Source organism: Brachyistius frenatus, unplaced genomic scaffold (genome assembly GCF_029030835.1).
Source record: "Brachyistius frenatus isolate BFR_SWC_R1_liver_20210118 unplaced genomic scaffold, ASM2903083v1 Contig_36, whole genome shotgun sequence".
NCBI classification, from domain to species: domain Eukaryota; kingdom Metazoa; phylum Chordata; class Actinopteri; family Embiotocidae; genus Brachyistius; species Brachyistius frenatus.
Window position 1 is genome coordinate 2,407,085 of NW_027210635.1, and position 16,232 is coordinate 2,423,316.

A 16,232-nucleotide genomic window follows, 5' to 3' on the forward strand; every position below is an offset into this window, starting at 1 on the left:
TATAATTTTTGTTTTGACCATAGCAGCAAGAAAACAGCCACAGCAAAACGACATATATACACCATTTTGCAAGTTTGTGGATACAGTTTATGTTGGCATTTGCTTCATTAATAATCCATTATTGAATTGTCCAAACCAAGTCGAGACATCTGGTTTGTTTGCTACGATTACTTTACTTTGGTAGACAGCTAGATGACAAGCTGATTGAGCTTGTCGCATACAGCTGTTCTTACTGACCTCTACTGCATTTTAACAAACAGCAAAAAGATACCGATACTGTCATTAACATTATACAGAGGTGTATATTGAAGAAATTTAGTCCAGAACTCATCAGCTGGACCAGGCCGCCTGCAGCACACTCTCCTGCACACCCTGAATTACAAGCACACAGAGACGGCCGATAAAGGAACAGACTCCGGTTCAGCCATCATTGTGTTTACGCTTCCCGTCATCCTAACAAGAAGTTAGAATACAAGAGTTCTTCTCCTTCTCATGTTAGACCGAGAGCAGACTGGACGCTGCAACGACTCACTATCGCCTCTTCAGGTATCGGGTGGTATTATGAGACAGTGGTTAGCATGCTAATTACTGCTATGCAATACAATACATGGACATCTTTAACATAACTTCCTTCACATTCCTTCACATTCTGTTTTTTTTCTTCTTTTTAAAAAAATATTTTTTATGTTTTAAACACTCAAAAAAATCCACATTGCACCTTTAAGATCAGGGTTAGTTAATAGTGACAATGGTTAAAGTGAATTTCCAGTAAAATGTCAATTCCATGTAATGTCCTCTAAAGTGATGGAAACACAGCTGTGTTCTTAAGAACTTTTCTTCACTGCATTTATTCTGTACATGTGTGGTAAAAGTTCTTCTTTTCCACCATGTTTTTAAGTTTTTTTTAAATAATATTAGAATTTTGTATTCCTTTTCTGCTCTGCTTGTAAAAATACATTCATGTATGATAATACCATGTAAATCTGTATTTTGTTTATTGAAAATTGTTGTTTAAAGACAAAACAAAGATACTGCTCTGAATCTTGTGCCATATTTCAAACATTATTTAATACAACAAAAATTATCACAGAAATATTTCCGATGCTCTGAAAACAAAGGCAGCACTGTTGTGGTGTGAACCAGAAATATTCTTGATAAGCGTTGTTTGGATACTGTCTTTGCAGCAGAAAAGGCTATTTACATGGTAAATAAATGTTTCGATCAATGAGTTTCTGCAGGCAACATATAAACATAAACAAATGAGGACTGTTCAGAGTAAAGTAAAGAATACTTTCAATATCTTCCCTCATTATCTGGATTCCTTTTGGAAAAAAATAACCATGTGGTTTCTGAATAGATCTTAAAAGGGAGCACTCTCATACTAAAATCCGTGTAGTTGTAATATGTAATCATTGTCCACCAGGCAAGAGTAGGCAAAGGCTGCCATGTCTGTTCCAAATTATAACATGCATGTGCCATTTAAATATTTGCCATTTTTATTAGAAAATTTTACCAAGAAAAATTCACCCACAACAGTTTTGGGAAAATTTACATTAACTATTTGTGGAATTTCCGAATGTCGTTTCCACACAATGAAAGATGAAGATTTCTGGCACATTTTTTTATCACAACAAAATCCAACAAAAATCTTAATTTATAACTGAATGGGGACTCTTCCTTTTGAAGATCCGTGAGATTAATTGATGTCAAGAAACCTTTTATTTGAGGTGGTCGTGAGGGACCATGTCGGTCAAATAAGTATGAAGAATGGACAGAGGACTGTGACTCTGGGGCAAGACGGTTTATCATAAGATCAAGTGTCACCTTTAACATGCCTGCTTTCTCCACTGCTGCTCCTCCAAAGTCACTCCAACCATGACTGAACAGAGATGTCCCCAAAAAAAAAAACAGCAGTGCTGACTCAGAAACAGGCTGTGACAAACGTCTGAGTCTCGTAAGGAAAGCTCCTCTGTAATCACAGGTAGGTGCTGGGGTTGTCTGTGACAGCCAGGTGGAAGTAGTCAGGTGGGCTGTCACTCTGCAGGCTGCTGTTGGTCTCTTGCCGGCGGACTTTGGTGGACAGGGTCTTCCTCTTTTCCAAACCCTGGCTCTCATCTCCACGCTTCTCCAGACTGGACACGATCATCTCTGCCAGGTCCTGCTGGAGCCGCTGGAAGTTTTCTCTGAGACAGTAACAGTGGGATTATTTTTGGATTATGGTCGGTGCAAAATTGTGTGCATTAAATATGGCAAAGCCCACTCTCATACAGATACACATGCAGAGCAGATTTGTGCACACAGTAAAAAGTTCAGTGTCAGCACATCAACAGTGAATCAGTAAATCTTGATGAGACTTCACTCACGCTGTTGGTGGTATGGGCAGGTTGTATTGTCCTCCAGTCACCCCTGTTAACCAGTATGTCATCTCTTTGCCTTTACCCTGTGGGACAAGACATATGGACACACACACACACACACACACACACACACACACATGACATATAAGCAGAGACGTCTATCTGTGGAACTTCCATGATATGTAAATGACTGGAAAGACAAGCATCCATTATTTTTTTTAAGTCAATAGCAAAACCCGGCTGACCTTCAGGTATGTCTCTCCTCTTTGTTCATACTCAAACTTGCAGTCTGTCCTCTGTAGGATGTTGATGGTGGACTGGCTCACATGAATTCTCAGAGCTGGAAAGACGACGTAAAAAACCTGCATCAGACTTGAGCCCTGAGTTTTCTTTAACTCTGAGCAAATTAAAATCAGAAGCTAACCTGCTAATATTGTAAATGTGTTAAAACGTGTGTGTCTCTTACGCAGGCCTGTGGACTCCATGCGTGAGGCCGTGTTGACTGTATCTCCGAAGAGACAGTAGCGAGGCATCTTGTTCCCAACCACTCCTGCTGCACAGGGTCCTGCACACAAATACACCCATTTTCGCTCACTTTTTGTATTTTCTCAGTTCTAATACAATTCATTATTTGTTTCAGTTCATGATCATGATCAATCTATGAAAAAGAAAAAGGTTCACGTGGCATATATCAGTCTAATCATATGCTATATATCATTCAGCCACTAGATGTCAGCAGCATTATGAACAACATAGATGTGTAAACATCCAGTTCTCACTGACATGCAATAAGAAATAAGGGAGAATGGTGTGTGGGGAAATCTAATATAAATAATTGTGCTGGAATAAAGAAAACAGATATATTGAGAAGCTGAAACATTAAAAGTAATAATATATTTTAGACTTGTGAAAATATTTCATCAGGGGTTTGGAGGAAAGGGGTTTATTTTGTGTTTCAGTCAGTATATCTACTCTGTTTAGGTATTAATGACTTGTTTTTGTACATTTGCCTCTTTTATAGCTTGAAATTAAAACTCTCTTGAGGACCATGAATATGTTTTATCTTTTAAAATATGTAAGCGATGCAAATTTTGAGGCACATTTGTAGGTATGACACAAATATGACCAAATTAATCCTTTTGAATATCTGGTACCTGAATGCACACCAATACGGATCCACAGAGGGATCCCTGGCAGGTGCTGCAGCTCAAAAGTCCCTACGAACGCCAGCATGTCCAGAGCCATTTGGGCGATGTCCACTGCATGCCTGTTGCCGTTGCGTTTGGGCAAACCTGATGCAACCATGTACGCATCTCCTATTGTCTCGACCTGAGATACAGTGAAAATACAGATGTAGTAATTATAACATTATCTGCTTTCAGTGAACGATAACCAGCCATGTATGCCAGTAACTCTAAGTTTTAGGTCAATGCTTCAAAAAAACAGTGCCAGGAAAAGAGCAGACGCCACTCTGCTGTGACCTCTTTGAATGACCAGACAAACAATAGGTCATAAAGGGCCGAGGTTGAACTCAGACTGTCTCACCTTGTAGACATCATGGTGGTCAAGAATGCTGTCAAAGTTCTTGTAGATGTCGTTGAGCATGTCGACCACCTCTATTGGGGTGCTGTAGCGGCACAGCGTGGTGAATCCCACGATGTCACTGAAATAGATGGTGACCTCCTCAAACAGCTCCGGCTCCACTCGGCCCGTCTCCTTCAGAGACCGCACCACTGGGCTGAGGAGACACAGACAGACAGAAATGTCAAGCTAATTAATAGCTTCTAAAAAATACTGTCATTTCCATTTATACTACATGAATATAACATGCACATGCACATGCATGCAGCTTTTGCCAATTCATGAGCTACAATCAATTCAAACTTCTGCTGCATGAGTGCTGACTAAGACCAAATGGAGAGCACACATAACCCCCTTTCTGGAGCCTTTACACTGGTTTCCTGTTTTTGTATTGATTTTAAAGTACTTTTATTAGTTTATGAGGGACTACAGGGGGGTTGCACCAGACGACTTCTCAGAAATGCTTTTGGTTAATGAATGAAGAAGGCTCCTCAGATTCTACAGTTCTTCTCTTTAAACTTTTCCTCAAAACAGAACCAAAACAGCCGTTACGCACCAAGCTGCTGGAACAGCCGTCCGGAGGATCCAAAAAGAGCTGATAATCCAGATTTCTTCAAAACGTAAACTAAACTTTGTATTTATTACTTATACTAATTTACTGTTGTCATCACTATTGTTTTATTGTATGTTGTATTAACATTTTACTGTTGATCATAACATTCACTTTTTTTTACTAACCTTTCATGGTTTCACAATGATCCATTTATTTTATTTGTATTGCTTGACTTTTGATTATTGATTGTTTATTATCTTAAGTACCCGTATTTTATTATCTTCTTATTTAATTTATCTATTTAACTTTTTTGGGGGGGTTGTTTTTGTATTCATTAATCTCCTATCCATTTTTAACTTCCGACATATTGTGTATCACTTGTTGAGCATCTTAAGTTACTTTTGATTTGTTTGAAAGGTGCTATATAAATAAAGTTAGATTGACTGATGATGCATGGTGAGAAATTGACAGTAGGCAGGAGGGTGGTGTAGCTTTGCTGTATATTCTTGATTAAAAACTCAAATGTTTACTGCTTATCCTTTTCTGTTTCCAAGCTTCATGACGTGTGATAAATATAAAGAAACCATAGATAAACAGAGACAATAAAAAGCTACACACACACGTTTTAAGGTTTTGTTTACAGCTTTTTCTTTGGCCTTAGAGGGCAGAGTAATGAAAACATAACACTATCATCATATTTTCATTACATAAAGTTTATAAACTAAATGTTGCAGCAGGTTGTTGCCTATTTATAAGTTCAGCAGATATGAAGCACCGTTCAGATTCAGAGCTGCGTTTCAAGTAACCTGAGGAATGTAATTCCAAACTTTACTCTCCTTATAGCGCTGTTTTCATATCGACCAGCTACTGAAGGAAACGTCTGGCTCTTAAGCTGCTCAGTGGTCCACAGTGTAAATCTGTCTAGGTTTTTAGAACTTTTTCACCCAAACTGCTGCCCACTGCTGCTAAAACTGCTGCTGACTTCAGGATGTGTGGGGCCATAAAACCAAACTAATGACACAATGTAAAACACTCTGTAGAGCTGAGGTGAAGTGCAGAGATATATGACAACCTTTCACAATATACCAGTTCACCTTAATTCTTTCAAAGATTAAAATAAAAAGTTCAGTGCAGCTTCAAACTTGATTGGCTATAAATCAACAGGTGCGGTAAACGTACCCAGGAAGCAGCATAAAGTTGAGGTGATCTGCTCTGTCCCTCTCAGCTTTGTACAAAGAGGTTCTCTCCTCCACCAGACGCTCCAGAGTCCTGGAGTACATCTGCAGACGTCGGATTAGGTTGTCCATGTACGTCTCAGTGGCTTGGTTGTGCAGGTTACTGTGTCAGACAGAAAATGTTTTACATTACAATCACTGTATCGTTTAATGATCTACTCAGCAAGGCTGAGAATAGTACAGAAAGATAATATATCAACAAATGGTCACAAATATGTGGACACCCCTGTCTGAGGCATTAAACTTCACCAAAATCAGAACATACTTTATTCGGATGTCCACCGACTTTATGTTCAGCTATGTGGCATGTTAAAGAAACCATTAGAAGTCATTCTAAAGCAATGCGTGGTGTTGACGTACCTGAAAATTTTTCCCAGTGTTAACTCTATCCTCTTAAAATCTAGCCTTCGTTCCGGGTCTTCATCCCAGCAGGTCTTTATCAGCATGTACAGCTGTACACACCCACACGAGCACAGACACACAAAAAGACAAAAAGAGCAGGAAAACATTTTTCCCATATCATCTAACCAGCTTTATATTACAACATGTAGAAGTGTGATGGTCCTCAGTGTTCGGGGGCTCTTTTACCTCGACCTCTCGGTCTGATATGCTGTCAAAGTTGAGATCCGGTCTGAAGATGTGGTTCTCACTGGGGTACTGCACTCTGTAGATCTTCTCTGCGGGATTGCACAACAATCATTTAATCAAGGTATCAAGATAAGTGGGACTTAGCTGAGGACGAACACTCAGTGGTCCCTGTGTAGTTACAAGTGCTCAGCATCAACATCCCATCACACTGTAAACTGTCTTGTACTCAGTGTCTTTGGGCTCAACAACTATCACCTTGTCTTAGCAAAAGTATATTTTAAAATGTCAAAACTGGTTAAGAAAAAGCTTTTATTAATAATACAAAAAAATAAATGACCAAAGAATACATTTATGGTTAGTTCTGTTGTTTATAACAGTATGATGGTGGATTACCTGAAGTGTTAGAGCAGTACTGTGTATTAAATGGGCTTTGCCTCATAATAATCTCGTGTGCAATGATGGCGTAGCTGTAGACGTCGCCTTTTTGAGACACCCCATCTTTACGAAGATGCTCCGGGGCCGTCCATACATCTGGGAGAGGAGAGGAGAGGAGAGGAGAGGAGAGGAGAGGAGAGGAGAGGAGAGGAGAGGAGAGGAGAGGAGAGGAGAGGAGAGGAGAGGAGAGGAGAGGAGAGGAGAGGAGAGGAGAGGAGAGGAGAATGATGTGGATTTGGCTCAATAATCAACCTCAGTGATGATATAAACGTCAGCCTCACCTTTGCCTGGCCTCAGGATGGTGTGGCAGCCAAAGTCAGTGATCTTGACCACCATGCGGTTGTCAACTACACAGTTGGTGGATTTGAGGCGACCGTGGACCTCGATGTTACTGGAGTGGAGATACGACATGCCCTGCAGGAGACATACAGCAGTGAGCAAGAGGGTTGTAAAGAGTTGCTATTTATTGTATCATCATATCCTCCCTGGATGAAGGAAACATAAATACTGGAAGTACTTTAAATAATTTGCTATTAAAAGATGATGAAGTCACTTAGTTTCCATATTTGGTTTTAGAGCATAATAGAAACCACCTAAATGAACAGAGAGAGTGTGAATAGATGACATATTTACAAAAAACATTAGTAATACAAACAAACAATACCTTTGCAATGTCATACATAACTGATATCTTAAACTCCATGTCCATGAAGGTTTCATCTGGGTAGGAGATCCTGTCATTAAGAATGTACTGAAAAGAAAAAAACATAAAGACGTTTTATCACTTTTATTGCTCTGGTACATGGTTGCACTCAGTTAATGGGAGTATAAAACAATCAACTAGTCTGTACGTGAGTGTGAGACGACATGTATTAACACACGCACTATTAGTGTTCTTTAATCTGTGTCCATTACTTATCAGTAAAGTCGTTGTGAGCAGTACAGAAAAGAGGCCACTGAGCTGTCGTAAACAACATGTTTGTCAGGTAACACAAAGTGAAGTCAAATCAACAGGGTCGTTGTTGCACTCCATGTGTGCAGATGACAGTCAACATGTTACTTTTTAACAAATACACAAATGTAAAAATGCATTACAATCAGTAAAAATATTTAAAACCGGTACAGAATAACAACAAAATAAAAGGCGAGACATGTATAGATGAATTTCAGATAGCCAGAATTTAAAATAGTTCATGACCAAAAGATAATTTGACTGGAAACTAGTTAAAGTTGTGCAACTCTCCACATTTGGAATTTTAATAATAGAAGTTTAATTTTTCAAAAAGGTCCTCCTTCACAGAATTTACAAACATATCAAATGAACCTGTCACTAAAAGTGTTTTTGAAATTGTCTACACACTAACAGACAAACATAAGGGTAGAAAATAATACAAAATAAAATATCCCGACCAATAAGGTGAACTGGCAGCAGCAGGACCTGATATACAGGGAAAGTGTAAAACAGTGAGACTGTACGAGCGATGGTCTGTCCTTACCCTGAGGGAGCCCCTCTGACACAGCTCGAACACCCCGAACACGCTGTACTCAAACTTCACCGTGCCGTAAAACTTGGTCAGGTTGTAGTAATCGATGTGCAGCAGCTGCAACGGGAAGACGTGGAGGAGAGGAGGAAATAACAGGGAGGCTTCGTCATGTGTTTTCATTCATATTATTAACATGAACCGAGATAAAACACGGCGGTGTCTTACAGTGTTCAGCTCAATTCTCTGGTCCTCGGTGAAGTCTCCATCAGCGTGTTTCAGCTCTTTCAAGATCACAGGCTGGAGAATACAGAGAAAAAAGACACAAAGTGAAAATCATCCTCTTTTGATACACTAAATAACCCAATTTGACACAAAGGTGTAATAGGATAAAATTGTGACATAAAAGATACTATATGAGTGTTGACAGACATGAATGTAAACTGTATCTTGACTGGTTTGGAAGTTGGAAATTTGGTACCTTCTTATCGTAGCGGCCTCGATGAGAGAAGTATGTACTGTCCTTCCTCTTATCATCATCAATCTGTTACACACACACACACACGCACACACAAATTTTGAAATAGGTAGACCAAACCCCATATTTAGCTAATAACTAATGTTAACTAGTGTTAACATTAAATTAATGCTAATTAATAGACTTAATCTGAAACTCTCATTGTATATAGTTTCATGTGGCCTTTTCTTATTTAATCTTTTTACCTCATCTGGTTCAACATGGTCTCTGATATCATGCTCAGCTTATCTCATTTCATCTTTTCTTGTAAAACTCCTTTATCAGCTGACAGATACAATTTGGGAGTTACAATCAGGATTGATGAGAGTGTTTACCTTCAGAGAGACCTCCTTCTCATCCAGAGGATTAATCAAGTGCGGCTCGATGTGCGACCACTTCTTCTGTGTAAGACGCTCTTTCCTGTTCTGCCTAACAGTATTCACACACACACAGTATATATACATACATACATGATGAGTACAGGAGACATATATGGATTCATTCTCTGGATTCAGATGTAATCAACATGACGGCTTTGTAAGATACAAATTTGGAGGGACAGCGGCTGCTCAATCAGTTTCCTGAGCTTCGGTTAAAACCACAGTTTGTTAAAATTGTACATGCAGCACTTGTAATACAGCTGTGAAACAGTTTTGCTGTTTACCTGTAGAAGATGAGGGCGATGGCTGTCACAACCACAATGCTGAGACTCAGAACAATCACAACCACATTCTCCGTATTTAAGCCTGGAAGCACACACGCAATAGAAGAAACACAAAACAATTTAGAGCTTGACCTAAAATAAAAACCATGAAATGATGCTGTATTTCTAGTCTTAATGATGCTTTCCTGGGTTTAACTCTCAGACTTGAGATAAGGACCCGACATGTGGTTGTTTGAGATTTAGTGTGAATTACCTTCTTGATTGTACGGCTTATCTCGAGGCAGACGACCTTCTTTCCAAGGCAGCGCAGGGTACATGTCCTTTATTATGGTTTTATTTTGTGATGTATCGTGTATGAGCAGAGTTTCGTACTGGAGAGAGAGAGAAGCAAAGTGCTGAAAACAGTTGTTCCCCTTTATACTGGCTGTGATGTTAACTGTTAAATGGACAGTAGTCTCACCTTTTTCGTGACGGTTGATGTGTAAATCATAGAGAAGTTAACATCTCTGTCACCATACTCATCCAGCACATAGTGTCCTCCCATACCTGCATGCAGCAAACACACACGCACCCATAAATATAAACAGACAATAAAACATATCAATCATATACATTTTATAATATAATAATATTGAAATAAAAACAATCTAAGTATTAAAATTGGAGGAGCTACAAATGAGTCCAACAAGTTAAAAAAAAAAATTATGATTTCCTCAAACTAGTCACTTAAATTTGACCCCTATTTGACATAAGTAACAACAAATAAGAGTGCAATTAATATTTACTCTAATTATCAATTATTTTCTGGTTGTTTTATTAAATAAAGTTATAATTAATTGTAGAAATGAGAAAATGCCCATCACAGTTAGCCTTCCAAAAGTCCAAGGCTTCTTATGCCTAACAAGCAGTCGAAAAGCCAAAGATATTGTAAGACAAGGAAATGCAGCAAACTGTCTCATTTGAGAAAAATCTGTTATTAAAAAAACTTGCCAAATCAACAGATTAATAGACTATTCTCTAAAATGCAGCAGTAGATCAAATATAACGCACATCATTATTTTATACTATTGTAAATGGGAGCAGGGAGCACTCTGGAAGCCTCTGTGGTGCCTTCAAGAACACTTAACACAAAGGATTTGAGAGTTATCGCTGAAACCAGAAAAGTTGTGAAAAAACAAACCCTGAAAACAAACAATAAGTGATCCTGGTTGAAAATTAAACCAGGATCACTCATTGCTTGTTTTCAGACCGGCACCCTTTCATGCTCACGAGGGCAACAGAAGCAGAGTTTCCGAGTTTGGAGCTTCCTTGTTCACAGCTATAGAAGAAGTTTAAAATCAGATCATGTCTGTATTATGAGACAACTATAAAACAAACAATAAAACAAAGGTACAGTAAATGTTCAGTGTGACGTGACTCTCTGAGTGGATTTTTATATACCACTCAACAGAGCAGGAGTCAATATTTACTTGGGGAATGGAAAAGCAATGAAACATCATATATTATGATTTCCAAATGATTTATAGTTCTCTCGATGCATTTGAGATTTATATTTGTTGTAATATAGAATATGAAACCTCCTAAAAGCTAACAGTCTCTACCAACAACTCTGAATGACTATAAATATTAATGTTTTAATGACCTGTGGCCCCTGACGTGTTTCTCTGCTGCCATTAAGTACTTATCTAAAATGCTGATCTTACCCGCTGGAGAATAAAAGAGCTCTCCTTGCTTTATTTTGTTTGCGTGCTCTGTCATTACAGCCTCACCTATAAAAGCTGTGTCCTCTTCACCTCTATACCTCATGATCCCTGAGTTTGGTTAGTGTTTACTGACATCCTCCTGCATTCCTCTTCCCACTGTGTTGCTAACCAAAGAGTTACCACCGATCATACGCACCATCAAAGGAGACATTTCCGAACGGGTTGTCCCTCAGCGGCACATCATCGGATCCCTTGTTATGTCTCTTGCTGAGCATCCTCTCTCTGAGCACTTTGCCAAACAGCAGAGCCCCGTCATGATATCCAGCCACGTAGTCATTTATCTGACCATTAGATTGAACAAAAGAGAAAAAGACTTTAACACTCGTGTAGTTTTCCTACACAGCCGTGTTTGGATATTTGAGGCGCAGCTCACCGGGTCTTTGTGTGTAGAGTTAAATCCATTGGTGTAGTTCCTCTGTGGCAGAGTGATCACCAGGACGTCCTCCATACCCACACTGGATGTTGTGTTGATATAATAGCCAGGACTAGACGAAGGGAAAGGAGATCACTTTAAATGTCACACATCTCTAGTGGTTGTTATATTTTCTACTGTTTTGACTGACACTGAGTGGAAGCTTCATGGTGAAAGTGTGTGAACAAAATTATAAAATCCTGGCCATACTTACTTGTAAACATCAAGGAGAATAAACATGATGTCCTGGTGAATGCGGCTCGCCTTCTGCTTTATTGAAATAATGTCATCAATGCTCCCACATAAAATGAAAACTGAAAGAAATAAATTATACAGTAAAGGAAGGGACGATGTTTGAGCTGTTCTGTATATTTATAACAACTTTTTTGGCCAGTGGATGCAGTATGTCAGTGTCACAACGCACATGTGGTACAGATGGACTTTCAGTCAACACCAATGACAATATCATTACAAGAGCTCTTATCTCACAACAAAAAAGTGATGCACAAAAAATTTGGAAGGCGCTAAGAGACAAATGTACGGCCATGCCAGTGGGTTAATGGGCATTGAACTCAAAGTATAGTGGAATATTATTAATACGTGGTCATTTACTAATGACCAAAAATCACTGGATCACCAAAGTTATTACAATTCATCCTGAGGGGTTCCTAAATGTCTGCACCAATTATTTTTTTTTGCCAGTCCATTATAGTTCTTGTGAAATTTAATTCAAATGTAAGATCAGGAGAACTCTGAAGCAATTTGACAATATAACCTTGGAACCATGAATGACAGTACAACATTTTGTTTTCCGATCCATCCAGTGGGTGTTGAGTTATTTCTTGTTATAAACTTTGACCTGCTGGTAGTTCAACAGGTTAAGGATTCATCCAATGGAGACTCTAAATGTCTGAACAAAATTCCATGGCAATCTGTCAAATAGTTATTGAGCTATTTCACTCTGGACCAAAGTGACTGACCTCCAAATTGACAACTTTCTCTCCAGAGACATAACTAAAAACACTGATTTATTGTGTAAGGCCAGTGTCCAAAAAAAAGCAAGAAAAATACCCACTGTTGCTGTGTCTTTTTTTATCATTGAGGGCCCTGATCAGCTCGTCTTCTCCACGCAGCATCTCTCTTTTTGTGTTTGTGGCGAAGTTGGCAGAGGGTGCTTCCATTCCGTTGATGTACCTGTGGCAAACGCAAGGAGATCAAACAGCAAGGTGTCAAATGCTGGAGCGCACAGTGAAGCTACAGAGATTACTCAGGTTCATTTGTGCTTGCGCTTGGCTCACCAGGAGCAGTCCTCGGTTATATTGGTGGACTTCTTGTAGACATAGACCTGCTGCCAAGGATCCTTAAATAGCAGAGTTTCATTCAAAAAGTTGGAGAAGAACAGAGAGACCTTCCGCGCTGGGGGCAGGATTCGGGTCAGTTTGCGCTTGTAGTCGCACGAGATGCCGAAGCTCCCGGCGGAGATGATGGGGATGCTCAGGCTCAGGCCAATTTCTTCACTGAGGCAGATGACAGGATGAAAATTCACATCTTGGCAAATTGTTAAGTTATATTTTATTGAATAAAAAGGTGGAGTCATACTTACTCCACTAGCTGGAAGGTGGCGTAAGTGCAGGAAGGCCCCAGCATGACGCATCCAATTTCACCATTATTCTGCAGAAAGTTACAGTAAAAGCAGTTGCATTGTCAACACACAGGCGTTAATAAGTGCATCATCCGGTGTGTGAAATAATAACATTACCACAGTCCCTCACAATAATAATATTTCAGTTGACAATTAATTGCGATTAAGAATTTAATTGCCTTTTTCTGTTAATTTTGCTGCAAATCCAACAAATCACCTCCAAGTTATTGAGCTCTCCTTTTTCATCTGGCTTTAAACCAAAATGTTCCCACAGCAGCAATGTGCTGTTTGACTTTGCAACTAAATCATTGATGATCATGTTGATAGATGCTCATTAAAATACAGTCAGTTAAAAGAAGAAATAAACAAGTGTTGGCACTAATTCTCCACCACCTGCAGTGGTGATACTGGTGATCACAGCAAAACTGACTTTTATCATTGATGTTTTAGATAACTGTAATTTTTTTCCACACTTGAAAGAGTTTGGATATTTAAGTGTACCATGACAGGCATCTTGACATGGAGCAATAGATATGTCACTGTACCAGCTAAAAGGTTATCTTGGGATAATAAAACTCATACCAGAAAAAGGGAACTTATAAATGTTGTACAACCATCCACACAATCACAGAAATCCCTCAGATCTTATAACTATTGAGCTCAAAATAGGTTTTACATCAAGACTTAATGGCTTTCAGAGAAATATAGTAGGTTCTCTTGGAGACATCTCTAAACCTGTCAGTGACTCTTCACTTCAAGTATTTTCTCCTCATCAGCCTTAATTAATGTCACCTTCATGTGCGCACTAAAAGAAACGCTGTGATCTTCCTCCTCTTATGTATTTGACCGTACTCACATGCAGCTTCTTGAGTATGGCCACCCCCTCACAGGTGCTGCTCCCACAGCCCTGCCTGTTGTACACAGTGGTGTTGAAGCCGTTGTAGTTGGCCGTCAAAGTGAAATTTAAATCTGGACCATGGAAAATAGATAAGAGTGTGGTTATCAGGATTAGATAAGACTGACCCTATCACTAGCTAATGAACAATGTGTCTTTAATTTCTCCCTCAATGTCAATGATTTAATTTCCATCAGTAGCAAGAAAATTATTGAACATTACAACAAGCTTCATTTGATAGTAAGGCAACTCTGACAAAATGATGTCGATGGATCAAAAGTGAGTGTTTATGCTGCTTTAACTGAAAAGTAATTTAAACTTTTCCTTACAAAATAATTCTCTGCTAAGACATGAAATAACATGCATTTTTGATTGTTAAGGGACACTTTTATTTCCAAAAATGGATATAAAGAAAATTAGTAAACCATAAAGGTGTCCCAACATATCTAAAGGAGTATTAAGGTGATTATTGTATGGCAGAATGACTGAATGAATCGTTGGTTTATGTTGTATTTAGCTTCTTTGAGTACACACCTCTGAATACAACAAAACCTTCATTATACTTCAGCAAGATAGATTCCCACAATATAATCCAAACTTAGTAAATTAATTTTGAATTAAAAAAAAAAGAGCTTTTATGCTGCCTCAGCGGGATATAGATGAGTTTCATCTCTGCAAATATGCAAATAAGATTAGATGTCTTATTTCTATGTGTATCAAAGACAATTTTTTTCTACCAGCAACCACTACATGGTTTTGTCCATGGCTCGCAGTCTGGACTGTACCTAATTCAAATAGAGTTATTTCCAGCATTAGAATATGATATTTATCCAAGTGTGTTAATTCACTCATGACTTGGAAAAACAGTCTTGTGTCAGGTTCTAGTAGTGGCTGCTTGTGTTAAGACTACATACACCAATTGACATGCTAGAGGGTTTCTTTTGTTTTGTTAAGTACATCAAGAGTTTTGTAGAAAAATGTATCGATGTTATTGAAAAAAGTATAGCTTTGGATTTGACCATAATCAGGTCCAATATCAGCGCTAGCAGTGGTTTATTTGAAAGGATATTCAGCCTATTGCTTCGGCTCAGTATCTTGTTCACAATATTCTAGAAACACCTAAAACACTCCTGACAGCTGCATGTCTTTAATTGGAAACTTAAAATTAAAAGCCTGGCAAAAAAAAAAAGCATGGTATGAATGAGTTCATTGCAGTTAGAAATGGTATTTCATCCCTGTGTTGAAAAAGCATCATCCAGCACAAAGAGAAAAGGAAGCTCTGAATAAGTCTTGAATCCAGAAGAAATCAGATCCTCTCCAAATAGGTTAACAGATTTGGTGCCGATTCTGATTTTAAAATGATATTTTAAAAATACATTTTAATATTTCATTTACACAGCAGCTCAACACGATTCACAATAACTAGCTATTGCAATCATTACCAGCGGTCTTGACTTTTTAGTTCTCTGTCTAACGGTGTCTAGCAGACGGTACTTGATTTCCAGCTTGTCTTATAAAATTTATATTTGGCTCCTGGATTGAATCAAAGTTCTTCATTCATTTGTTCTGAATTTTGTCATTTTGCTGTTTTGCAGTTTATTTGTGTCACATTGCTATTATCTGTAGGGTCCATACAGAACTTTTAATCCATACCATGGTACTCGTTCTCCCTCTTGTCCTTTTCAATAGCTTCTTTCACGGCCGCCTGCACAAACGGTCGACTCCATTTATAATTGCTGTCCTCCAGCAGTACAACGTTCATGGTGTATTTATGGTTTGATGACAAACACTCATCCAGCATCTTGTTGGCGACCACCGCCATTATCAGCACTCCCAGGTACGGTAAACTGTGTGATCTGTACATCTTGATCCTTGACACTTTCCTTTTCCTCTCAGAGTTCTGCGTCTTCTCCGCAGTTTCTACATGTCAACGGATCAACAGATAAACGGCTGAAAGCAGGTTTTTACATTTGTCCACCGGTGCAGATCCTCTCCAAAGATGACAGAAATCCAAAAAGAGAAGTGAGCAGGGCTCTTCAGAGACTAAGCGGAAGTCACACTGTGTCTTGAGTCACTGTCCAGCATCCAGGTAAGAGAACAAAACAAACC

The 16,232-nt window shown here is 38.8% G+C and overlaps 1 protein-coding gene across 1 annotated transcript; it reads right to left on the minus strand.

The window, feature by feature from the left end:
* Window positions 1-1,041: 1,041 nt before the first annotated feature.
* Window positions 1,042-15,987, minus strand: gucy2ca (guanylate cyclase 2Ca). The gene is made up of 27 exons (XM_069701305.1): window positions 15,777-15,987; window positions 14,085-14,197; window positions 13,190-13,257; window positions 12,885-13,103; window positions 12,662-12,780; window positions 11,801-11,900; window positions 11,548-11,659; window positions 11,311-11,455; window positions 9,872-9,957; window positions 9,665-9,782; window positions 9,412-9,493; window positions 9,083-9,176; window positions 8,712-8,774; window positions 8,459-8,530; window positions 8,246-8,350; window positions 7,414-7,500; window positions 7,031-7,163; window positions 6,708-6,845; window positions 6,315-6,403; window positions 6,087-6,178; window positions 5,671-5,829; window positions 3,903-4,095; window positions 3,512-3,686; window positions 2,824-2,922; window positions 2,603-2,697; window positions 2,364-2,440; window positions 1,042-2,183 (listed from the first exon to the last, which is right to left on the minus strand). The coding sequence occupies exons 1-27, from the start codon at window positions 15,985-15,987 to the stop codon at window positions 1,976-1,978; spliced, it is 3,252 nt and encodes a 1,083-aa protein (XP_069557406.1). The 3' UTR covers window positions 1,042-1,975.
* Window positions 15,988-16,232: the final 245 nt, after the last annotated feature.